This window comes from Parasteatoda tepidariorum, chromosome 5 (genome assembly GCF_982258835.1).
Source record: "Parasteatoda tepidariorum strain Cologne lab strain chromosome 5, Ptep-v5.0, whole genome shotgun sequence".
In the NCBI taxonomy this organism is placed as follows: Eukaryota; Metazoa; Arthropoda; class Arachnida; order Araneae; family Theridiidae; genus Parasteatoda; species Parasteatoda tepidariorum.
Window position 1 is genome coordinate 120,910,813 of NC_141759.1, and position 27,807 is coordinate 120,938,619.

The following is a 27,807-nucleotide window of genomic DNA, read 5'->3' on the forward strand; positions in this document are numbered from 1 at the left end:
TTCATAAAATTCTCCAAAATTTAATTTGTCCTAATTTAATAAGATTTTACTTCGCACAACCATATCAATGCATTTTCAAATGGCATCTCAATATGCTTCTCTTCAAATCAGGGTGCGTAGCCAGATTTTTCAACAAAAAATAAGCAATTTAAGTATTTTTTAAGCACTCAAAAATATTTTTAGTAACTTTCCAAAAAAAATAATAATAATAATATTAATTAGGATCTGTGCAGTAACAAAAATTAGTTTTTTCTATTGTTTTAGGTCATTTATTTATGAACATAAAATCAATAAAATTCAAAAACATTTTCAAAAACTTTACATAATCATGATAAAATAACTAGTTTCTGATGAATATTGAGAAAACCATGCATTTTTGTAATTTAAAATGACACGGCAAAGAGGGAAAAAAACTCTTTTTAAAAGATAGAAAATTAAGTACTTTTAACAAACTCCGAATAAAAAAAGCACCTTAAGGGCTCAGATTTTATGTTGTGGTGGTTGAGGTTTCTGTAGTTTGTTCTGTTCCTTTTCACTTTATGAGCTGAATCTTTTGTGCTTAAGTAAAATCAATTAAATTTAGACTTGGAGGTTGGGCAGCTCCAAAGAGCAGGGTACATCGACCAGAGGTCTATTGTACCTGAACCCTAAATCATGATTAACAAGAAAGCCTTATAGCTGAAATGAAGTTCAGCAAACACCTGACTGGAACGTCCTGCAGTTCCCAGGCCTCAATGCAATGTTGACCTAAATGCCCAAATCTTTGAGCAGAATAGACCTTCCTCAAACTGTTCCTGTTTAGCTTAAGGAGTTCTTTAGCTTGTCTCTGACCATTCGACTTGCACCATTGCTCATGGCCAATTTTGCCATAGAGCTTGAATATAGATGCTCTGAATGATGTGAGAGAAAATCCCAAGGCTGGTTCAGGGCTCCAGAAAATCCCACTAGAGTCAGCCCACGCTGCTTCATCAGCCAACTCATTTTCAAGAATGCCCATATATTCAGGTACCCAATGTAGGTATACCTTATTATGAATAGAGAGGTCAAAGAGGACCGAGAAGCACTCTCATACTAGTGAGGAGGTGAATTTACACCTTCATAGTGATAGGAAAGCAGGCTGACTGTCAGAACAGATGTGGATAGGCATATTTTGATATCCTCTGTCGAAGCATATCTTGCAACACAAGATAATGGCATAGACCTCAACCTGAAAAACGGTGGAATAACTAAGTAAGAGAAAATGAAGTTTGGTACCATCACTGGAGCAATAAATTCCTGCCCCTGATTTAGGACCAATCCTCGAGCCACCGAGAAGAATTAAGCCATTCATCTCTAGTAGGAAAATGGATCTTGAAGAGCCTGTGAATATCTTAGTGATATATAATCACTAGTCAAAGAGGAAATATCCAACACTTGCAAAACAAGGTGACCCCATGACAAATGTTTGGAATATTCCTTCCATAAGCCAAGGTACATAAGAAGCTTAATACCAGTTTGAGCTTCAACTTCAATGGTTCTCTCCAGAGCAGCTGTGGGAGTGGTCCTGAGACAGCCTGACAAGGCTACGCAGACCATTCTTCATAGTCTGTTAAGACTAGATCTGATGGAACTCATCCTAGACCACCAGACAATTAGGATAATAGGACTAATAATCATTGAGAACATCCAGTAAACTATCTTGGGGGATAATCCGCAAGTTTTACCAATAGCACTTCTACAAGATCAGAAAATCTTTTTGGTCCTGTGGATACAATATTCTAAATGATAATCCCAGTTAAGTTTGGAGTCATACTAAACCCTGAGAATTTTGACATTCTCAGTGAGTTCTAACCTATAGTCTAGGTGATACACATCACCTAGATTAAGACACCCTTTTCTTTACTTTTAGAAGTGCACCATCATCAGCATACCCAACACAGGGAATGCCAAGATTGGTAGAATCAATTAAAAGTAGAGTGCAATTTTTGAAAACTTTTGTTTAAGATGATTACTATACAAAATTAATTCTGCTTTATCAGCTTATTTACGGAAACCTATTAAAAATTAAAATGTCTTAAATTGCGAATTAATGTATTTTCCTACAAATTAGTAACAATAATAAATATGAAATTTTTAAGATGAATTTAACATATATGATACTCATTTAGAATATAAGATAATGAAATAGAAAAGTGACACAAATTTAAACTTTAAGGAGGAAAAAAAAATAACATTCAGCCTCAAAAAAACAGCTTAATTCAATAAAAATAAAAACACATGATTTTTAAAACTAACTGAAATACTTACAGCAACAATAAGGCCAGTTGGTCCATTAAAATTGTCTACCCAACCCTAAAAATAAAAAGAGAATGTTTCATTCATTTTGATTGTTGATAAAAAAATATTTTAATTGAAATGAACCTTTCTATGTAATATACAGTCTAGTCTCAATAGTTAGAGGTGCAAGGGATTGAGATTACCTCAAATTTTCAAAAATATATTATATTTACAGAAAATTTACTCACATAAGAGCATCAGGATACTTCTAATGCATCATCTTCTAAGCTTTAAAATAATTGTCTAACTTTTTAAAAATGTTTTATTTAATATACACATTGTACAATTGTCCAGGTAGCATCTTGTTCCCATTACTTGCTCCACATATTGGTTTGCAGAGCAGGAAGACCCTTAAAGTTACTCATTGGTTGTATGGAATCGGCCAGATTTTCCTGTCCTTTATCATTTCTCCAATGTCACAAAGTCCTCCATGTTCTCATAACAAATCATACCTCTGGAGGTACTGATCCAGGAGTTTGTCTTTTGGATTGGTTCAAAATTCCAAGGCTACGGAGTTAAAGATCAGTGGTCGTAAACCCAGAATTGAATCGAGAGTTCAACGAAAGTTATAAAATAAAATTTTGTTCTCATCAAGCTCCTGTAATGGTATCCTCTTACGTATATTGTAGAAGATATTGCAGCAACTGCCGTAGGATTCCACAGGGTGTATTACACTTGTGATTTTTGCAGTGTATCTATTAAATCTAGTTCCATGACTTCTACCAAACACTTTCCATGGGTAAATACATTATTACTCAATTAAGACATAAACGAGTATAACTTTCTTTTTCAAAAAGAATATTGTTTTATCTACTTTGCACACTTTTTTAATAGGCCAATCTAAGCAGATGCAATAAAAAAAGACTAAACTATTAAACAAACTCAGCAATTAGCTCTAACAATGCATGATTTGTAAACTATTAGAATGAAAATTGTGAGGTGTGATTCTGAAATTACTTAAATACGTATCACGTTATATGATTCAGAAATAACTTTAATTGAAATCATGATGTGTGAATCCTGATGAGTAATTTGCAAATCACTTTAAAGTAATATTCAATATGTGATTCATTAATCACTTTCATTTAAATCGCAATTCGTAGAACATTTTATATGAATTCCGATCTGTAAATCAAGAATCAGTTTAATGTAAATCACAATGTTTATTCATAATCAATAAAACCTGTAGAATTAAATTTTATTGATTAGCAGTAAAAACTAAATATTAAAATTTGATTATAAATGATAAAAAATTAATTATCCTTCGTAGGTAAATTAAAATAACAAATAGGATAACAATATTAACCTGTCGTAATAACGAAGTTAACACATTGAACATATTTCTAAAGTGATTAAACACCATATATATCATTCGAAAACTATGATGTCAAAACCCTTAAATTTGCAAGAAATTTCAGCTTTCAAAACATCAGAGAAATGAACAATAATCTGGTGTGAAAAATCTAGGAGAGAAAAGTTTTGCATCTTCTTTAACCTCTTTTCACTTCAAGAATTAAAAATTGCATCGATCAGAATTTCTATAATCTTCCTTTGAATTTTATTATTTTTTTAACTGCTTTTTTGTAAGAACGATTAGTATTATTTTAATTCCTAAAAAATCAAGTACTTTTCAAGTACCCTATGGCAGAATTCAAGGACGTTTCAGGGTTTGTTTACAACCCTGTCAGCAACCCTGTTTAATCTCTTCTTGCTTATTTGTGTCTTGGAGCACTTCTCTTTTCATGGTTTTGATGATGATCATCATCATAGTTGGCCAGACAGCCCAATGTGAGCCAATGCTTTCCTCAGAAAATTTCTCTATGACAACTTCCAATTTATCTCTGATCTCCAATTATTTTCTGTCCAAAGAAAAATTTAATTCTTTTTCTGTTCAAAGAAAAATTTAATTCTTTTCTGTCCAAAGAAAAATTAGAGTACTTATCAGTAGAATACACTTCTTGCAAGAATTTTTTTTAAAATTTTTATTTTATTTTTAGAATTGATCATAAAAATGCAGATTTACAAACGAGCTAAACATTCTTTAAAGCACAACTAAAAATTACAATCACAAGTTAAACAGGGTGCGTAGCCAAATCTTTGAATCAAAAATAAGCACTTTTTAAAAAGTTTTCAAGCACTCAAAAAATTCATATTCAATCAATGATATTATTGAAGAACAAAAACTTTTTATAAACAGTTTTAGCGTTAAAAAAAAAAGAAAGAAAAGAAACGGGCGTAAATCGAAACAATCAGTACTATCCCACATCAGAGTGAATTCAACTTGACCCTGAACTCAGAACAAAAGTACCCTTACCCCCTACGTCAAAAAAAAGTGTTTGAAGTAAAATAAAATAAAATAAACAAGAATAAAATTAAAATAAATTAGAAAGAAAAACATTTCATAAGGATCTGATATTCTCTATCCGAATTGGAGCACTCGGGTTTCGGTTTGAAGTGTGCGCGCATGTGCAAGTCATAACGTGGGTACGACATGAAGTCCGCGTGAATGATTACGTAGCAAACTCACCATTTTTCGTGAAATGCATGGGATCCACCAGATATCACTGAAGGGAAGAAAAAAATTATTCGGAAAAAAAGCACTTTTTAAAAACGCCAGCTGAAAAAAGCACCTTTAAGTACTTTTTACAAACGCTACGCACCCTGTTAAAATAAAAGAATTCCTTGACTCCTTATTATTTAAAGAATGTGAGAATTGATAAATATTTAGAATGTAGATGCAAATGAATGTGGAATGGAGTGAAAGTTTGTTTAACAATTCTTTTCACCTTGACCTTTTGCAAGTCCTTTACCTAGCAAACAGTTTTCTTAAGGAAGGGGGATTCCTGCTAGTGGTTTTGGAGGGGTGCAGTAGACTCTGTGAACAACAATAAAAACAAGTTGTAGTAAATGCGTTGGTTATTATTTGGGAGCAATACTGATTTCCCCACACACACTAGTTTTCATTATTGGGAAACTGGAACTATCGAGACTTTACTATAAATGACTTCAAAAATATGTACCACAAAGCTTATCATTAATGGAATTTCTACACATTTGGTAGCTTTTACTTAAAATACACATTTCCTTAAAAAAAAAATATGTTTTACAAATATCAAAATAAGATGCTCAAAAACAAAAAATTTTGTGGACACAAGAAAAACCTTACTTTTTCTTGTGATTTTGTTCACCTCATTTTTATAATATTTGAAGCTTATTGATGTTTCTTTTCAATGTAGCATACTCTAGACAATCTTTCAAACTATTTCAACTTTTGGTATAGCAAGCCAACATGGTTATATGTATGTTTGTAAAAAAATATGGTTTATAGCATGCAGGTACACAAAAACAATGGCAATACTAGAAAACTTCTCTGCATAGTTTATGTGCATATGTTCATAACTAATTTGAGAAAAACTCAAAAAAGGCACCAAAGAGCATATTTGTGAGAGCTACTGTGAGAAAAGAAAGACCCTGAATAACTTTCCCTCGAATAATCAGATTTTCACGTATTAAGTGTCAATCTTAATGGTTTCTGGGGGTGACTTCAAATATGCTAATTAATTGGTGCAACTATTAATTAGTTACAAAATCAGACACAAAAATGCAAGTTTTCTGAATAAACATATATATATATATATATTTGTACGTATTTGGATTCCTGACAATCAAAATAGGTAGACAAAATTTCGAAAAGATTGGATCATAAATTATAAGCTATATATATATTTGCCCAAAAAACAGAGAAGCGAATGAATATTTTAAAACAAATTATAGAGACCTAATTTTACTCTGTTGCTAAGCAAACAAGTTCTGATAATAAAAAGAAATAATGTTCTGTGATTGCTCAGAAAGTTTTATTTATTAATAGTTAATAGAATATATCTCAAAGTTTCTAGGCAAGACGATTTCTAAGCTGATTTCTGTACAAAAAGCTCATTTCTCTTTAATTTCCTTTGAAAAGAAAATTTAGATCGATTTGTAAATTATTTATGATTTTTTAATCTGACATTAATTTGGTTTTTTACGATGTTTTTACTTCATTTATACGAGGATTTCATACCAAAATCAAATTTACGTAACTTATTATAACTATTTACAAAATTTTAGAGGTAATCCTCTTTACAACTTTAATCAAGTCTTCTAGGCAAGAAAGTTTAAAGAAATAAAAATGATGCTACAGTTCTCTAACCTTTTTAAAGACCATATGAATCCTGTTAAAATATTAAAATTCATATGCTTACTTTTACGAGAATATAATCCTTATCAAAATAGTGATAAAAACTTATCTGGCTTCAAAAAATAGGAAAATAAAAGTTGACATGTCTCGAACGTTCAAATATAAGGGCTCATTCTTGAGAATCGTCAGCCGTGAGTGACCAGTGAGGTTAATTATTGGATTCTCAAAACATGTCTACTTTTATTATCTATTATTTTTTAAATCAATGAAGTTTTTATCTTTTCAATTCAGTTTATTGGGATTATTCATTTAGTAACAAAGTATAATAAATTACTTCACGCAATATTAAAATAAGTTTTATGTAAGATAAAAGGCATAGGTTCTTAGATTGAAAAAATAACTCGTCACTATTTTTAAAAAAAATCAATGCAGTACAATTACTTTTTACTGCTACCCTCAATAGACTTTTAAAGGACACAAAAAAATTCCATTTACAAAATTTCAAAAGTTGAATGCGAAAATGGAACATATGCTTAAAAATATTAAATAATTTGCTTAATAATAAATTATTCAAATTATGATTTAATGTATTTTAGTACAATAGTAAATGGGGCCTTCATCGCATATCCTTAGTCTTGATAGCGCTATCATTAAGTTAATTAAACTTGATAAATAATACAAAGTAAGGTAAGACAACGTTTAAGAGCACAAAAAATATATGAAATGCAGACAGCTGTTTCGGATGCTCAAAGGGCAACCTTCATCAGTGCAACAGAAGCATCCTTTGAGCATCCGAAACAGCTGTCTGCATTTCATATATTTTTTGTGCTCTTAAACGTTGTCTTACCTTACTTTGTATTTCAGCACAAAGGTCACCCTTATGTGTATTTTTGATAAATAATAGTTAAAAACTTTCTTCTCATTTTAGCTTTCAAGCAATACTTTGTTTTTATCAATTCTGGAAATAATGAAATTATTGAGTCAGTTTCTTGGAGCAATGTAATTTTATCCTCGTGACGAAATATAGGACTAATTCGTATTCACAGTTTCTGAAAAAATATAACCGCCTCGCTACTTGTTTTTTCCTTTCTCAAAATTTCGAAAATTGAGTATTTATCACATTATTTAAATGAGTTGATTCTAAAATCTTTGTACAAATCGGAATCTTTTTACAAATTTCAATTTTTAGTTTTTTTTTTAACAAAATAAAACATTTTTCTAATAACAAATTATGCTATAATAATATTAGGGAAATTGTGCTAAAGTTGAAAAAATAATTTTAATAAAAGTAAATATTTTCAATATATTTTTTTAAAAGAGCAACTTTCCCAAAATTAACTGTGTAATATATAAGTTTAAATGTCAAAATAAAATTTCAGTTCAAATTTGATCATTCAAAAAACAAAGCCAACAGTTGTGGTTTTTTGAATTGCACTAATATGTATTTACTTTTCACAAACCAAACAAATAAGAAAGAAAAGTAAATAAATAAATAATTTGTTCGTTCAATCTTAGAGAAAAGGGTTCACTTATTTGCTACGATCAGTCCGTTTTGCACTGAGTAATTTTAACAAAGAAAAGCTAACTGGCTATAGTTCTGAGGCTCGGAAGAAAAAACAAAAAACAACAACGTAGCAATTACTTAAAATGAGTGTTAATTTAAAGAAAAACTCTAAATACCAATAAAAATTAAACAAACTAGTTTAGTATATTATAGGAAAAAAATCTATGTGGTAACATAAAGGGTAAAAAAATATAATAAAATAATTAGGTCTGTAAATCACACTGGGCCAGGTAACCAAAAATTTAATTTCAAAATTAAGATGTTAGGCATTTAAGATACTGAGATATTTCAAGACACTTAGCTTTGGTTATATATTCAACATCTCTTTATGTTCAGTATGTTTATACTCCTTGTAGTGACTTATAAATCATCAACACTATTTTAGATAAGTTATGAAGTCACAAGAAACAATAAAAAGACAATCAATAATTTATTGTCATTTTTTGAAAAAATAGTATACCTAGTAAATAGTCAGCTGTTTTGCATCGAATAATTTTAAACAGCAGAATGTTTTTAATTTCTTAACAAGATTTAATTCTCAGCTAGCAGGCAATTAATTCTAAGTTTTCTTTTAATAAAAACTTGACAAGAATTTTAAAATTTAATTAAATAGTTGATAAAATTGTTCCGCAAAACACGTTTAGACAGGTAATTAAAACATTTATTTTAAGATTAAGATGATCTATGACATGTTAAGAAATTTTAAGATGCTTAAAAATTTTGACTATGCTTTCGAATAACTAATTTCAAAATATCTATTGAAATTGATACATATATCATTCCAAATCTACGCACATATATGTATATTATTGAAATTGTATCAAATATTGAACAAAATAAACTAAAAAGTAAAACATAATCACATTCTGATAACTAAAAACGCAAAAAGTGAAATTAACATTTAGGGGTCCAAACTTTGGATTGCTCTCCAGACCAAACTATGGGGACTATATCCCCACTATATTTTGAAGTTTAAGAATCCAAATATGTAAAATAAAATATATGTTAATTCAAAGAAAATATATTTTGGTATCCAATTTCATAACATAATTAATAGTTAGCACTAAATACTAATTAGCATATTTGAGGTCACCCCCAGGAACCATTAAGATTGGCACTTAGTATGTGAAAATCAGATCATTAGAATGAAAGTTATTTAATATGAATATTTTTTTGCGCACTGTACATAGTCAAATTGTTAGGAAGTTAAAAGCAAGATGAGCATAAATATTTTTATTAAAGAAGTTTTTCTTTTCTCTATATGTGTGACACTACCCCCATCAAACTCTAAAAATCTACACCTTGAATTGTGATTTAACTGATCTTGGTTTTAAATCTTACGTTTACATCTTTTTCAAATGATATTTAAACAAAAGAAGTTTTGATATTAAATGCCATGTATATATATATATATGTATACATATAAAAATAAAAGAAGTTATGACAAAATAAAAATAAAAACATTAAAATTAAATTTTTTAATTAATCTAAAACTAGAACTAAAAGAACATGAGGAAATGATGATAGTAATTGAAAATAAAATCTTTACCGGAAAAGGTTCTTTCCAAGCTGCAGTCACAATCGAAGGTCTTACGATAGCAACGGGAAGAGCTCCACTCTCCTCTACAAGCAGCGTTTCTGCTAATGCTTTTGTATAAGTGTAAGTATTTGGCCTCCCCCTCAACAAATGAGGAGTCAAAACATTCACAAGCTCCTCATCCATCCACCTGAATAACAATCATTAAGCATATAGGACTCTTTGAAAAAAGAGATACTCAAATAAGTGTATGTAAAATATGGTGTTTTTTAAAGAAAAAAATGAAAGGAAGGACATCATTTCTAGAGCAAATTATCTTTTAAACTTTCGGGATTTCTGATTTTTTGATTTTAGATTATGCATTTGAAATTCCAGCTGAAGCCAGTTATTACGGACTATCTTGTTAAATCCCAAATGAGAATTGAAAAATCATGATTTTTTCTCTCCTCTCTTATGAGCAAAAAAGACATCTTTGAAAAAACATTTTTTAAAAATTATGCAGGAAGGAAAACCAAAGTTTTTCCCTTCCTAAATAAAACATTTTTCTGCAAAAACTTTAACGTTCTTCGACAATGTCGCCGTAATTCAGCCACGGGGGGGGGGGGGGGGGGGGGACTCTATTTATTAGTTTTAATTGCTGGAAAAACTTAAAGGGAAAAAAAAGGAACAGCTGAACATGCTTAAATATTGCACATTCATAAATGAAATAGTTTAGCATAGCTGAAATATCATCCTTAAATATCTCATTGATTACACTTTGAGTGGTCGCCATTTTTTAAAAGAGGAAAATAAGAAACTAAATTCCCTGTATTTTCCCCATTCTCCCTGTGGAGTAGCAACCCTGATAAACAAACCTTTTTTCGTTTATTCAGATTTCTGACCTTCAAAGCTTTTAACTGGAAAATAAGGTCCAAAATTTTTTACCCTTTTTGTTTTATACCTTTTATCAGTTGGAATGCATTTTATGTATTTTTTTTTAAAACTCATTTCCCCATAGGCTGATCTTTCTGCTTGTATTTCCTTGTTGTAATTTTATTTTATAAATGATTTCATATTTTGCCAATATAGATAGCAAAAAAATCCAGTAGATTTTACAAAATATAAATTTTATGATAATTATTGCATAATGTACTAAATATTTTACACAAAGGAGATTTTTAGGTTTCAGCATAGTACATATAGTTTCTCATGATATTAGAAAACAACAAAAAATAAGCTATTTCGTTTCTTTATTTGCTTTTCCTTGAGAAGTGTTTTGCATAAAATTTTCTTAACATTTTTGTGTAAAAGGTCTATATTTGCCTTATTTCGCTTCCTTGGAAAAAGCTTTTCACTTTTTTACCTAAGTGGCAATATTTTTTAAAAAAGCTTTATAAATAATTTCTAATCCTTTTAAGATGAAAGGTTTTTAGTTCAAAAACTTTTGTGACAATAAAAAAAAAAATTCGACACAATGTTGCCGTAAGGTTACACGCTTTCTGGGATTATAATGAGGTCCTTTCTTTACATATCCATAGCTGTCAACATGAATAGAAAAAAAAACCAGAAGATTTTAATATAAATTTCACAATAATTGTTGCATAATGTACTAAATATTTTACACACAGGGAATTCTAGGGATTTTACAGCCATCAAAATAGAAAAACTGCATTATTTTCCAGTCATGATAGGTATAAAATATGCTTGAAATGTAGTGCATTATGTTTACTCAGAATTTTGAATAGTAATAGGCATTTAATTCATACAAAACAATTAAGATTTTTTTAAATTAAAATGGAGCTCTGAATAAAAATAAACTGAACATTTTAGAAAAAAAAAGTCTTAAACTGATTTCTATAAATGAGGCATGCTTAGTTATATATTAGTAATACTTAATTAAATATTCAAGCAAGCAATAATCTGTGCAAAAATTCTATTTCAATGCGGATTTCTTTAGGAAACTTAGATAACTTTTAGGGAATTTTCCAAAATGTACAAAAACTAGAAGAATTTTCATTAAACCTGTAGAAACTAGCAAAATCCAGTAGTCTACTGGAAAATCCAGTAGAGTTGGCAACTATGCATACAGTAACATCAAAACTCTCATGTTATTTTATTTATGTTAGTCATTATACATTGGTATTTTTCTTTACTTTCCATTTCGTTTACAGAGTTGCTCAGCATGCAATGATTTCATTGCTTCAATTTTCTGCTACTTGAAGAAAGATTATCTTCATAAGAATCAAAAAGATAATCAGGGAGGTTTTTTAAACAAAATCGTGCAAAAACTGACCAAGAAAAGAAAAGAAAAAAACATACAAACAACAATCTGGATCATGTTCCTGTTGATATCCTTACGACACACACATTGGGTGATATTAGAGAGCAATTCTTAAAAAACATTTCGTCACAGATAATACTAAACTTTATAGAAAATTGATCAGGGAGACTTTTTTTTGGAAAAGAAAGCAAACAATAAAATTAATAAAAAGTAGATAGGTGCTTTAAAAAAATGTAATAGAAAATATATTAAAAGATACTAAAAACATAACTCACTCAATTGTGTCAATAATTTTTTGAGGTTGAACTGGAGGTTCATAAACAACTTCATCCACTTGTTCTCTGTCACAATTGCAATATGCTGTTGACACATGGACCAATGCCTTAAGAAAAACAATCAAAATTATTATGAAGTACAAAATAAATTAAATTAATAACATAGACACTACAGTTAGAAATATGCTGCAATTTTAAAGGATTGAATAACAAGTTTCCTACAATGTGTATGCCAGAGCTCTAAAATTACATTGCCTGACATGCTTTTTGCACGTAAAAATTCTTGCAGTTTAGATTGAATGTTTGTTAGAACAACGAAAGAAAAATTTATAAGACATAATAAATTGTACATTTTTGTTTTATTTCTCTATCATTTAATACTTAAGTAAATATATTGCTATGGCAATGAACTACAGCAGTACTAACTCATAATGGATCAATATCCCTCAGATATAAATACAAGAGTAAATTGTGGGTCAAGAATGTACAACTAAGATAATTTAATGATAATTAGTCTTCACTTTTAAAATTTCATTGAAAATTATAAAAGAAAATTAGTTTTGTACTATACGGTAAATAGTTCTTGAAACACAGAACTGAATTTTAAACAATGCAATTTAAATAATAAAATTATCAAGAATATAATTTTGATAAGATTTCTCAAAAATATTAGTTTCTCCTTTATTTAAGTCTGATTAAAAAAAAATAATTGCAATACAAAAAAACAATTTTTTTTCTAAATTGCACTAGTTACTTAAATTAAAATTATGCTTTTTAAAAATGTTTTTTTAAAAAAAAGGATTGCTTAATTCAATACATAAATCTACATAATTTGCAAGATTTCATTTATCAAAAGAAAAAAGAAAATTTGACAAAATGCTACAAACTTCTAAGTGTTCCATTTTATGGCACAATTCAACAAGTCGCCTTGTTCCCAAAACATTCATATCAACAGAACGCCTGAAAATGAAAATTGAAAAACAATTAGAAAGGTAAATAACAAGCTGAAAGCTTAAGTTTTTTTTAAAAAAAAAAGAGTGTCCTTGAAATACTTCTTTTAAATACTCATTTAAAATAATTTTAATATATTATTGGAATTTTTACATTAATAATAAAAAAAATATCCTTGTCTTAAGTATGGTAATTGAAAACCAGAAAAAGTAATTCAGAGAAATAGTGGGGGCAAAAAAATTTGAAAGTGGCTTTGTTTTTAACGTTGATTTTCAAGCAAATTTATAATTATAATTACTGTTAGTAAATTCATGTTCTTTTGTTAAATGCTGTCACGTTATTTATCGCAAGTTAGAAATTTCTTGATTTAAATTTATAATAAATAGACTTTCTTTCACCTAAGTCTGTCTTCAATTGAATCTGCACTTACAAAATGTATTTAAATTACTTCTTTTCGTGCATTTCTATCCTATTCACTCAAACATAGTTTCTGTCCTGTGATTGAAAATGAGCTCTACTATATTATCTGACTTTCCTTTTCATACATAGCACAATAAACTACAGGATTGTCACTTTTTCATAACCCATAAATTATTTATGTACTTTTCTTAAGATTTCCTCTGAATAATACCCCCTCCCTACTCACTAACTTCCCTTGCATTATTAATCTATCCTTTTCCGTCCACACTATAATAAATATTATTCATTGAAAAAAAGAAAAAAAAGGCCATTTTTTTGCTTATTTAATAATTAAATAACAAAAATTGGAGTTGGTAACACATTTCAATTTCACATTGAAACACTTCATTGAAGGAAACAAGGAAGAATCTATAATAAAAGATATTTGCCCTGTACTAAAGCAAGCTTCAATAACACCCATTTAGAAATTAAACAATGTAAATTTGAAGTTGTTGATAATTTCATTTACTTAGGTTCTGTAATCTAAATCAGGAACACTATTACAATGGAAATACAAAGAAGAATTACTATAGCCAATAAATGTTTTAATGGAATTCAAAAATACATAAAATCTAATGTAATTCATAGACGATCAAAAGTTTTATTATGTAAATCTCTTTCAAGATCAATTTTAACATATGCTTATGAAACCTGGACCATATCTCGTACGAATGAGGCTATGTTGGGTACCTTTCAGAGAAAGATATTGAGAAGTATTTTAGGAGGAATTTAAAAAAATGGTGAGTGGCTTAGCAGATCTAGAGCTTTATCACTCATATAATGAACCTGACATTATTAACTTTATTAAACGACAAAAAATAAAATGGTTAGGCCACATCATCAGAATGGACGAAGACCGTACCACAAAAAGAGTTTTCAATGCTAGACCAGTAGGCGCACGAGAAAGAGGCAAGCCGAATTTCAGATGGATAGATGGCCTAGAAAAATACATTCTGGTCTTAATAACTAAAAACTAGAAAACACTAGCAGGAAAAAGGTTTGCCTGGAAGAGGCCAAGGCCCACCCTGGGCGGTCGAGCCATTGATGATGATGAGTTAACAATTTTTTAAATCAGTTTATAAATTCATTATTGCAGTATTTTAATAACAATATTTTCTATTAATAGTATTTTATTAACAATATGTTATTTGTTGCTCAGCTCCAAAATTGTTTTTAGCAATCGGCAACTATTTCTTGACTTCTTAAACCTCTTTCATTAGCATCCGATAGATTCTTTCTTACCTTCTTCAATGAAGTGTTTCAATGTGAAATTTAAATATTTTACCAACTCCAATGTTTGTTATTTAATAATTATATAAGCAAAAAGTTGCCTTTTTCTCTCTTTTCAAATGAATATGGACTGTTATAGCGTGGACAGTAAAGGATTGATTAATGGAAGTTTGTTTGTTAGGGATATTTAAAAGAAATCTTAAGAGAAGTAAATAAATAAATTGATAATTTACAGGTTATGAAAACGTGACCATCCTGTAGTCTATTATGCTATGTATGAAAGGAGAAGTCAGATGTGCAGGAATAATATAAGCAGAATAGTAGAGTTCATTTTCAATTACAGGTCAAGGGCAAATGGAATAGAAATGCATGAAAAGAAAAGTAAGTCATTCAAATGATTTTTGTGAATGCAGATTTAATTTAAGACAGAGTTTAGTAAAAGAAAATCTATTTATTATAAATTTAAATCAAGAAAAATATCATTGCTATCATGTGATACTTACTTCAACAAGAAAAACACAGGTTTCAGTATGCATGCACTTCATAGCAATGAGGTGCAACATCATTTGCATATTCTTGCTCGTACAATTATGCCAACAAAATTTTAAATAAACATTAATTGAAATTAATTATATATTGACAAGATTTATATTCTCTTTTATTAATCAGCTGTGTTAGGTGAAGGGGTCAAATTGATTATAAAAATAGAGGAATTGAGAGCATTTAATGTGGCAACATGTGGGGTCTCATAACCTGTGTTTTTCACATTTTTTTTTTTTCACTTCTTCCCTTACAAATGACAAGAGACCTTATTGATTGTTTAGGAGTGAAATAGTTTAACAACGTCTTTAGTTATGGATCATAACATACTTTAGAAAAGGTGTACATTACTTTTTTCGGAATTAAATTTTTTTTTAAAATTTAGAAAAATTGGTGTTTGATTTATAAAGATTGAAAACGTGCATGAACCTTATAAATAGATTCATTAACTAAGTTTTAACAAGCAAAAAAAACTTAATTCCCTATTATTTTATTAAATTCCTTATCCATGTATTTTCCTTGTTCTCCATGTGGAGTGTCAACCCTGAAAGGGATAATGAATTTTTGTTGATTTATTAAAATAGAATAAGCTGTAACTTTCATTATTTATACGCTTCCTAGATCAATACAATGCATATTGTCTACAGTTATTAGGTACTTAATAAAGAAAGAACTCACTTCAGTTTTTCATCAAATTTGACTGTGGCAGCCGAGTGAAATACAATGGATACATCTGTGGTGAGAAGCAGCTGATCAGATGAGCTAATTCCCAATCCTGGCAGTGTCAAATCTCCATGAATCGCAATCAATTTTGAGACACTATTGGGCTGTTCTTTCTTAAGACGTTCAAACACCTACAGGAAAATAACTCTTATTAACAACATTTACTGCAACATGATGTCCCCGCAAAATTAGAGAGTTGCATCACATTTAATATTATAGGTATTTCAATTTTCAGACACTATTAGTAGGCTGTTTCCTTTTAAGAAATTGAAACACCTCAGACACATAAACGAAACTTTTGTTAATAATATTTTCTGAAGAGCTATGATTTCTAAAGACATTTAAATAGAATCAGAATTTACTGCAACATGAAAGAGTACACAATGAAATTTTAACAAATACTATAGTTGATCACTACTCATAAAAAAAACAACATGATGAGATATTAGGAACCTCTTGAACAAATATGGTAGAAGCAGGATAAAAACATAGAAATTAAAAAATAAATAAGAGAATTTGTCATTTAATTATTTTTTCTTCATTTAATTAATTCAGATTTTTAAGAAAACTTTTTCAAAGACATTTCTTTTTTATTTTAAGAATTTTTTCCCACTCAGTCTGAAATAAATGTAAGTTATATTCGATATAATTTTATCTGTCATGCATGTTACTCAGTTGCAAGATAAGAAAAAAAAAAACATTATCCCAATAGAGAGAACTTGTTTGCATCAAAATGAATGTCAAGTTTTCAGCATTAACATACATCAACGTCCCCCAAACTATTGACGCATAGCCTTATCGTTTAGCTTGATTTCTTAAAATTGTGTAAAATAAGAAAAAAAACTTATAGAATGAAAATTATTGTTTTATTTCCTGCAAAATTCGAGAGTTAAATGACATTTAAATTTTATTGGCATAATTTTTTTAAAAATGAATTATAAAATGTATTTAAAATAAATAAAAATTGCTATTCGCTTATCTCACATTTAATTTGTTACAGGCATGAGAAACATCATTTTTAGTGGTCATATCAATTCAATATTCTTGCAAGATCATATAGTTGTTCCTTTTTCAAGAACATATGTTCTCCTTATTTATCAAAACATGCAGCCATTCAAGGATTCCAGTAAGATTATGAAACTATAAACTGTTGTATTGATTCTGTGATACATATCGAAAGAATAGCACAAATTAAATTTCTGTCTGACGTATTTAACTTTTAGAAGCTTTTATATTGTTTTGAAAGCATATTAGTACAATCTGATAATGAAATAAAACGGAACTATATCGCGGATGATTCATTAAATCCTATACCACAACAGTCTTTTCTTAACTTGCAACGGAGTATAACACCTAATCCCCAAGTTTGGTATGACTCGTGTTCTACAGGAATTCAAATTCAGTTTAATTAATCTAAATAATTAATATTTAGAGTAATAATAACAAAATTAGGATTCAATAATATCAAAGAATACTATATCTAAATCAAATATTTTAAATTAAAACTCATTTCAAGGAAAAATGTATGATTTGTATAAAACAAAATATATATGAGAAGCCTAATTTTTAAGGACTAAGTTACATGTACGTAAAAAGACAAAGTTACTTTTTATAATATACTAACCAGGAAATTTTAAATGGTATATTAAATAATAAATTGAAAATTTTCTCTCAGTTCTACTTACACTAGTTTAGCATTGCATTACTACAAATCAGATTTTTCTGTCCTCCAACATATCATTCCTCAAAATTGTACAATATTTTGATATTCTTCATTATTTGTTGCTTCTTTCCTGTTTATTTTTACATTATTAAGTTTATCTAAACACATTTTACAAATTCATCTCACTAAAGACGAGACCTGATGGAGCTCATCTTAGTTCTAGACCATCAGACAATTGCGCCATATGTAATGTGTGTGATGTGTTTTAAGGTTAATTGGAACCATATTTTGAAGTATAGAATATCATGAGTCTTTTGGCATCATTTAATGAATTAACTGTTTTTGTTGTTATTTAAAAAAACTGTTATTGTTTATGAGCGATTTCCTTCAGTTGTATTAATTGATATCTATGGATATTTACTTATTAAGGTAGGTTGACTCCTACATGCAGGATTTTTTTTAACAAATGTAGCATAAAATCTGGAATAATTTATTATTGGTATAGGGAATTTTCATGGACCAGCAGAAAATGACATAAGAAGCGGGAGATCGTATGATGTAAAACTGTGGTTCTACTGTGTGTGTGTATTATATGTATCTTAAATAAATATTTAACACAACAGTACAACAAAAAACGCAACTTACCTTTGCTTGCAGAAGTTCTTCTAACCTCTGCTTAGGTTCTTGACCTTTTTTTGGTCTAAGGAGAACATAAATTGTTTTGACAGAATGACATGATCTGAGCAGTTTCTCTACCAAAACCTAGAAACAATATAATATTATAGGTAAAACATTTCACCGATAGGAAATCAATGTTATTAAAAATTAGTCTACATAATTAAGATAAAGAATACAAGTGTTCCAATACTATTAATGAAATTAATAGGGAAAAGTGGAACCAAAAAAAATTGTAACTTCTGATCAAGAATGCTGGATTTCTTCAGAGACACGAGTAACACTTTTGTATCGCTTGCATGTTGTCTGCCGCACATGTTTGCAGTGAAATCTCCTTCAGGTCACAAGTATTCTGCTAAGTACTCCCATCGATATTTTAATAATGCAAGTGCTTGGTGGTCACAAGAATAACAACTCGCTTAGTTTATTTCCATGGTATCATGTCTGTTTATTTGTGCCCGTTGCTGTTTATTTGTGCCTCTTTACGCGACCAGTTTGAATCTTTGTCGAGTAAAGAGGACTTAAAATCTTTACCCTAATTCGTTGAAATTTCGAAAAGAAAAATAGAAAACTTATTTCTTAGCGAGTCAAATAGCAGTGAACAAGATTTTACGAGGCTCACAATAATTTTCTTAATAAATCATTTTTGTATTACTTTTATAACAATTCAATAGTTTTGTTACTTCCTGCGAAATATCTCATCAAATACATACGAACATCCTTCGCAAGTAGTCAAATAAGCATCAGTAAAATATGGGTTTTAGACTGATGTAATCACACTGAATAGTGAATACAACTGTTTCATACTGATGTAATGAAAATTAGTATTTTTTTATGAATTGATAATATCTAATAAATATATAAGTCAACTTTTGAACGAAAGAGTAACAAACTTTCTCTCTTTTACAATCTCTATTCTACAGAATTCATTTTTCTCCCGGCAAAACGAATTCATTTTATATTAATTTTACAAAAGCTTTCCAAACCCTAAAATAACCTTTTTTAAAGTTGGAATTCTAATAATGATGAAACAATTGCAAATTTTGAAAAAGAACTACCAATGTCTGAACTATTCTGTTTTTTTTTTTTTTTTTTAAATTAACTTTTAAAAAAAATGTGCAAAAGAATGGAAAATTTATTGATGAATTTTAGTTCATTAACAAAAATTATTGACACAAAGAAATTTAATTTTTTAACATAATCATTTTTATTTTCATAAAATAGAAATAAACTGTCACCTTGCCCATAAATCCAGTTGCTCCTGTGATAAGGATGCTTCTGTCAGCATAGAAACTTGCGATATTTGATGAGCTAGACTCTGCCATTTTAAATGCTGCAAAACATGGTAACAGTGAATTCTCATCTAAAAAGGTGCAAAATTAATTTAACAAATATGCTTGGAACATTTTTAGATAATACTTCCACAGGGTGCGTGGCCAAATCTATCAACAAAAAATAAGCACCTTTTAAGTACTTTTTAAGCATTCAAAAATATTTTTTAAGCACTATATACATTAACAAAATGAAAAATAGTTTTCAAAGACTTTACATGATCATGATAAAATAATCAGTTTTTGACAAAGAACTCTTTTCTTGATTATATTAGACATTACAAAAAGATCAAGAGGTTTTTCTGCTCGTATCAGACGGTGAATAATGAAACTTGAAATTGAGAACATCTAGCAAAATGCAGCTGAGTTGCAATGGAGAGTGCAAGAATCTCACCAAACCCAGCTCAGTATTTCATCAAACATGAATCATGATTGGCGCTTTCATATGTTATGGACCGACTGGAGGCCAAAATAGATTGTGGTTGAGTGATTTGTGAAAGCATAGAATAGATTATTAAAAGCGCGATTTTTCATAATACATGGCGAAAATCGAGGTGGTAAAGAAAAAATCTCCTTTTCGAAAAGGGAAAATTAAGCCCGTTTTAAAAACACCCAATGAAAAAAGCATCTTTAAGGGCTTTTAAAAATCGAAAATAAGCACTTTTTAAAAATGCTACATATCATGTTCTAAGCTGGTAACATACATATTTCTTTTCAGCAAATTTGTTAAACTTCCTAGGTGGGAAAACCCTTCTCCCTATGTTAGAGGGGAGAGGGAGGAAAATGATGACTACATGATTTATTGTAAACTTTTAAACTATTAAAAAATTCATGAAAGTAAGCACTAAGAACTTTTAATCACCCTATTATTTGATAATTTTTTTAAATATCAAGTAATTTGGCAAAAATGGCACGACACTACGCATCAGTGGGAAAGAAAATGCAAACATTTTTTAAAACACAGGCTGTTGAGTACTATTTTAAGCTCTGTTGTTAAATATACCGATTATAGTGGTAAGATTGGAATGCAATTGAAGTACCTAAAATTTATACGAGTAATTAAAAGAAATTGCAAGCAAGCATCCTATGAAAGAACCATTATTTTGTTGATACTCTCCTGACTACACAACAAAAGCTGTGCCGAACAAAAATTATTACAGTCGAACCTCATTAATGCGAAATCGGTGGGAGTATAATAATTAGTGCACGTTAACCGAATTTTTTTTTATCTGATGCAACATGAAAACAATTTATTACGTATTATTAAGTACTACATTAATGTATGCAAACAATTATAAAACAAACAAATTAAAATAAGCTTTTAAGTTTTAATTACTTAATTAAACTATTTTATTTCTACTATTTCATCTATTTGCTCACCTGCTATTCCTAACAAAGGAAGAAAATAGGAAAAAAAAGTTGTGATCGCCTTATTACAATCACTGGATACCCATTGGTCATTGCTTTTTCTTTCTGGATTGACTCTGTTAAATGCCACAACATTTCAAATCATGGGTTGCAAAAACTGTCTCCATGGATGTTTGTCGTCGAATTGGTTTTCAAATCCTGCCTATGTAAGTTTCAAGACGTCACAAAATACTTTTCCTTCTTCAGCATTCATAATTATATTGAAATCACCGCCAAGCCAGTCATTATATGTTCATAATAACAAGAATATAAAAAATACTTTAAATTATTATTATATAAATACATTAAAAATGCCTGCTAGTGAAAAGATAAAGAAAAACAGCAGCGGTCGCCTTAGGACTGTTTACTGTTACTCTTTGCTTGCGGACTGTTTACTGTTACTCTTGAATGCAGCTGAAACCTTATCAAATCCAAACCAAGACCCATTTTGGCAATGGGTAATAAGCATTCCTCAAAATGAATAATTGGAATTTTATTCTTCATTCATTACAATAACTCGGTCAGAGCCGCAATGGCTCAGGTGATAGAACGTTCGCCTCCAGTCTAAACAAATTCTACATCTGGCTTGCACAGACCACAGCGCTGACGTAAAATGTCCTCAATGATAGACGGATCATGGGTTAGAGTCCCCTTGCCGTCAGGCTAACCGTGGGAGGTTCTCGTGATCTTGCTCTCCATATAACGCAAATGCAGGTTAGCTCCATTAAAATGTCCTCCACGAAAGCAAATTTCTCCCAAGACTCGATCTAGGAGTTAATCCCTTCCGGATTGGGTACAAAACTACAAGGCTACGGAGTTGAACATTAGTAGTCGTAAACCCATTAAATTGGGTCGGCTGTTCAACGACGGTTATAAAATAACTATCAGATACCTATTATATTATATCATTATACTACCATACCTAATTAATGTTAAGCAATAATCAGCTTGAAAATTTCATTTTAAAAACAATAATTGATTGCTGACTCAGGGGACCAAAGATGTGTTTCACGTAAAGCGGTATTTCACGTTAACAGAGGTCTGTCTAGGTTTTTCTGAAAGGTACCTTTTTTGTGAAAATTTAGACATAATTTGTGAAAAATTAAAAATTATATTAAAAAATCAACACAAAAAATATGGTAAAAATATAGATTTATCGTTTCTTAAGGAATAAAAAAATAAAATTTTAAGAAAAAGTATTTTGTGAAACTACCGTTTTTCCTAAAGTTGAATTTGTGAAGGTACCGCTAAACGGTAGTAAATTTGGCCTGGACAGACCCCTGGTTAATGAGGTTCGACTGAAATACATTTCCCATGAAGCTACTTATATTACAGATATTTTATTGTCAGGAGGTGGTCAGACTACAGGCATCATCCTAAAAAGGTGTCACACTTTAAAAAAAATTAATCAGCCAATTACAGAATGACATGTTTTTAAAATAACTTCCCATAATTGTTTTAGCAACTTACCAATCTTTAGTGTAGAGAGAAGGAGACTTTAAATGGCTTCTTAATATTACACATCAGCATACAAGCCCTTCATGCTGAAAATAATAAATATGTCTTTAATTCATCTAGCTGACAGTGTTTTTTTTATAATTTTGTATTTTTACAAGATTATAGTTTTATTTCCACTCAGCATAATTCCATAAGCACTTAAATAAAGCAAGTCTGAAGGTGAAAATAATCTTAAATCTAGGTAATTATAAGGTTTTTTTCCCTTTTTTTTGCAACGTCTTGTATGCTCAGATAAAATCCACCTTGTCATGAAATTTAATAGACAATGCAGTTTGATCCTATCGCTAGCATGATGTCACTTTTCAATGATTTTGCACGCTTCTGTTATTATTAATTTCATATTATACTCTTTCTAGCTTTTAGTTCCGGGAAAAAATTATTTCTTTTCTATCCCATTTAGGTTCACACATTTCATTACATTTTCATAAACACATATTTTTAGCTGTGTCTATTTTCTTAAACACAAGTTTTTAGCTGTGTTCAGTATAAAAAAGTACACCGACAAGAAATATTTTCCTTATTTTTCGAATCCAAGTTTTGATTACGTGAAAACCTTAAAAGAAGGTCTTAGCATAGCATAGTTTCACACGACGTTAGAAAACTACAAACAAAATAAGTTATTTCGTTTGTTTATTTGCTTTTCTTTGAGAAGTGTTTCACACACAATTTTTTAAAAATATTTATTAATATTTCTGCGCAAAAGGTTTATATTTGTATTAGTTCGTTCCCTTGGAAAAAGCTTTCGTTTTGTATTTCTGTTTACCATATCATGAGAACTATAATAAAAAGGTTTACCATTCGTTTTTTTTTCTTTTTTTTTTTTTAACCTTAGTGGCAATATTTTTTAAAAATTTTTTAAATATAATTTCTAATCCTTTTAGGATAAAAGGTTTGAAATTTTAGAGTTTGTGTTCGATGGAAAGAAGGTTTTTAGTGCAAACATTTTCGTGACAATGAAAAGAAAATTCCAACACAATGTTGCTGTAAGGTCAAACGCTTTCTGGGATTATAATCAGGTCCTTTCTTTACATATCCATAGCTGCCAACATGGATAGGAAAAAAACCAGAAGATTTTACGAAATGTAAATTTCACAATAATTGTTGCATAATATACTAAATATTTTACACATAGGGACTTATAGGGATTTTACAGTCATCAAAATAGAAAAACTGCAATATTTTCCAGTTATGATTGACATTAAATAAATGTGAAACATTATGTATTATGTTTATTCATAATTTTGAACATTAATAGGCATTTAATTCATCAAAGATAGTTAAAAGATATTTTTAATTAATAAAAAAGAGAGTTCAGAATAAAAATAAACTGAACATTTTAGAACAAAAAAAGTTTGAACTGATTTCTATAAATGAGGTTCACTTCATTATTTACTAGTAATACTTATTTAAATATTCAAGCAATAATCTGTATAAAAATTCTATTTCAGAAGGGATTTTTGTAGGAAACTTACTCAATTTTAGAGAATATTAGAGAATTTTCTAAAATGTACAAAAGCCAGAATTAAACCAGTGCACCAGGAGAAACTGACAAAATCCAGTAGTCTACTGGAAAAAAAAACCCAGTTGAGTTGGCAACTATGCATAGCTACATATTTACCACATTTTACCTCTCCTGGAAATTCTTGATAAACTGTTTTGAGTGGTTTCATTTGTTTCCTAATGCATTTATTTCCTTATGAATAACCATTTACTGGACTTAAAACTGGGGTGGGAAGGATATAAAAGAGAGGGAACTTAACTATTGAAATACAGACAAGTGAGATATTTTTCTTATAGATTTTTTGTTTGTACTTAATCATAGGAAATCAACTCTTGAATTCAGCAGAATAATTAAGGTTTTATATTAGGGGTGCACAACCTTTTTGAGTGAAGGGCCACTTTAACAGCAGGTTGACTAACAAAGGGCCACACATGTATTTAGACATGTTGATGGCAAATGTACTAACATTTAGCTAAACATTAGTGTTCTAATTTTTTTTATCAATAAACTTAATAATATATATGTAGAAAATTAAAGGCCTTCAATTATTAGTATTCATTCAAAAATAGATTTATTAAAATAAATAAACATTGGAGAAAAGAAATGTTTTTTTTTTATTTATTTATTTTTTTTTTATCATTTAACGCAATACAAAAATTCATATCAAAAATAAATTCTAATAAAAAAAAACTGCAATGCTCACAGAGTGAAAGTAGGAAAAAATTAAGTACATATTAAGTATTATAAATTTAAATGAAATATTTGTCCCTCAGTGGACTGATAGTTAAGATCAGCAGATCACTGAAGGCAAGCATCAATGGCTGCGGTTAGTGTGCAGGTAGGTGACCACTTGGATCAGTCTGCGTACGAACCGAGGGTGTTCAGTATTGGTCCTCGTTAAACTGTTCTACCGTAAATTGCTCTACTTCCCATGCAGATCGTCGGGCTACCGAAGCGGGGGCGCCATCCCCTGTGCAGAGGATCAAAATTGTGATGGCATGTCTTTGGATCATCCTCATTGATATTTCTCAGACCGTCGCCAATAGCCCTCTGTGCAGCTCTAGTGAGACGTAAATGAACAACAACAAATTAAATATTTCAATTGAAGAAAATTTATGAAATTTAAACAAAAGCCTAAAATCAAAACAAAACTGTTATAGTTCAAAATAAAATTTAATACTTATTGTACTTTATTTTTCTTTTCATTGAATATTAGATTTTTTTGCATAGTAATTAACCGAAAATTAAAACAAAACTGTTATACTTCAAAATAAAATTTAATACTTATTGTACTTTCTTTTTATTGAATATTAGATTTTTTTTATATAGCAAGCATTTTCTTTTTTTTGTACCAAAAAATATCACTTAACAAAACAAAAAATTGAAATCAAAATTACAAACAGTGAACAGTTTGAAAATTCACATTTCCTCCACTTGGTGAATTTCTCAGGCTGCACTTACATTGCATTTAAATTAGGGATGTAATAAGTATTTGACCCTTTTGTCAAAATTTAGTTGGCCAAATGATCTGCTAAATATTCAGCACAGTATTTTTCAGAAAAGTATTTTTCAACTTTTTTTTGAATTTATATAGATTTGATAAGGAATAATATAAAATCATATTTTTAACTACATTATAGTATTGTTTATTATAAGATATAATTTTTACACAAATTCGTTAAATTTTAAAATCCTTGTTTCTGAACACGGCTTGCAAATTTATCTTCTAGAAGACACGTGGAAAAACAAAATTTGAAGAATTGAAACTAGATTACTTTACAGTGAATTCAAATTTTTGCACCTCTGCTTTTTCTTTAAAAAAAAAAAAATTATATTCAGATAAGTCAATTTCCTCATTTTTTCAATACTTTTTGTTCTAAGAATTCAGAAAGTTGTTTTTTCTTTCATTTTTGCTGTTTTTATTATAACATAGCATTTTTACAGTATTTTTAGGGAACAACTATTAATTTATTGTCACTTTTTCCCTGTACTATAATATAGATAACCAGTAACATAGATAACTTTGACTTTCATTGTTAAAGTTTTGTTTTAGGAACTAAGAAAAAAAAATCTTTTTGGTCTGTTTTTCTTTTAATCAATTTACTTTTCTTTTAATAGGCATTTTTATTATAACACAGCATTTTTTTTAAATGAACGTTAGTAAAAAAATTTATTTTATAGCAATTTTTTTTTCTTCTAAAATTATGGCAAAGTGTAAAATTTAGATTTTCATTAAAATTTTTTTTATATTTTTTGATGTTTGAACGTTTTATGCTTTTGCTTCTATCCATCTTTTTTTTCTTTTTTTTTTAATTTATGCACGTTTTTAATAAGCGCCACAATTTTTAACAGCATTTCTGTTAGACTTACTCTTTTTTTTCTGGCAAATTGGAAAACTGAGATGTTCAGACTTAAAATTTTCTTTTGAAAATTAAGATCGATTTTTATTTTCTTTACTTCCCTTTTGTATACAAACTTTAGTTTTTATGATAAGTGCGGCATTTTTAAAAATGTTTCTGATCGGCCTAATTTTTTAGCAGAATGATAAATTTTAGATAACAGAATGATAAGTTTTAGAAAGGAAAAAAAAAAATTAATTCAATTTCTAATTTGCAACAAGTTGCAACACATTTCATTTGAAACGAAACATCAGCGTACATTACCAATCCATTGAAAATGTAGCATAAGAAATTTTTTTACATATATATTTGAATAGAATATTTTCTAAAATAATTTAACAGATTACTTCATAATTAACCTATCACTATTTTAATTGGTTAAAGAATTTTGTAATTTTAATGCATGATTGGTGGAAGAATTATTCATAGATTTTTTTGTAATATCATGAGCATTTCAATCTTTAAATTATTCTTAATTTTTTAATGAATGATCAACAAAAATTTTTTTGAATAATAAGGCAAAAATTTTTTTAGTTAGTTTCTAAGTTATTTCGAATGAGTTCCAATTTTATACACCTTACAACTAAAAAAATAGAAACGAATCAAACAAAGAATCAATGATCGTTAAAAATTTCTCTTACATGTAATTTCCTAAGATTCGAATTTCATGATAAAACTTTTTTGATTCACTTAAACGAGTTCCCGTGATTTGGCGAAATACGCAAAAAGTGCCCTAACTGCTCACGTGAGAAAACTATTGGGAACCTATTTTCCACCAGGCTTCGATGGTCAGAAATTCGCATTTGCAAAAAGAAATTATAATTATTCAGTACGCGTCATAATTCGAAACTTGATTAATGATTAACGATAATTAACTAACATCGGATTATTTGGAAAAGAAATTATCATTATGCCTTTTTTGTTGTTGTTTGTTTACTAAACACATAAGAGGGCAAAACATTAGTATGAAAATTTGAACTTCGGGGACAGACAAAAATGTGAATAAACGTATAAACGGTGGGTGGCTGATTAATATTCATTAAACTAGTGAGAACTGTTAATTCAAAAAACCAAATTTTAATATTTTTATGAATTATAAAAAAGAGTTTTTTCTTTTTAGACCATTTGACATGCAAATTAACGAGTCATTTTTCAGATTCAAAGAAATATGGAATGAAACGTGGACGAATGAACTGGTTATTTTTTTTTTTTTTTTTTATCAGTAATTGTCAAAAATCTAAGCTTGGTCTTGACCCAGAATATGAAATGCCGCTCAGGCAT

General features: G+C 29.1%; 1 protein-coding gene across 6 annotated transcripts in view; it reads right to left on the minus strand.

Annotated features, from left to right (window-relative positions):
* LOC107456785 (putative fatty acyl-CoA reductase CG5065) overlaps positions 1-27,807 on the minus strand; it is a 65,040-nt gene that overhangs the window by 17,536 nt on the left and 19,697 nt on the right. For 3 of the 6 annotated variants that reach the window (XM_043051088.2, XM_087165027.1, XM_043051092.3), the window contains exons 2-9: positions 22,579-22,652; positions 19,609-19,703; positions 18,341-18,457; positions 15,988-16,163; positions 13,017-13,089; positions 12,130-12,236; positions 9,607-9,784; positions 2,287-2,331 (exon numbers count right to left, since the gene is read on the minus strand). In XM_043051088.2, coding sequence (XP_042907022.1) covers positions 2,287-2,331; positions 9,607-9,784; positions 12,130-12,236; positions 13,017-13,089; positions 15,988-16,163; positions 18,341-18,457; positions 19,609-19,695 — 783 coding nt within the window. In that variant the 5' untranslated portion in view covers positions 19,696-19,703; positions 22,579-22,652. Of the gene's footprint in view, positions 1-2,286; positions 2,332-9,606; positions 9,785-12,129; positions 12,237-13,016; positions 13,090-15,987; positions 16,164-18,340; positions 18,458-19,608; positions 19,813-22,578; positions 22,653-27,807 lie in introns of all 6 variants that reach the window. The other 3 variants (XM_043051087.3, XM_043051089.3, XM_071185583.2) reach the window with 2 other exon arrangements.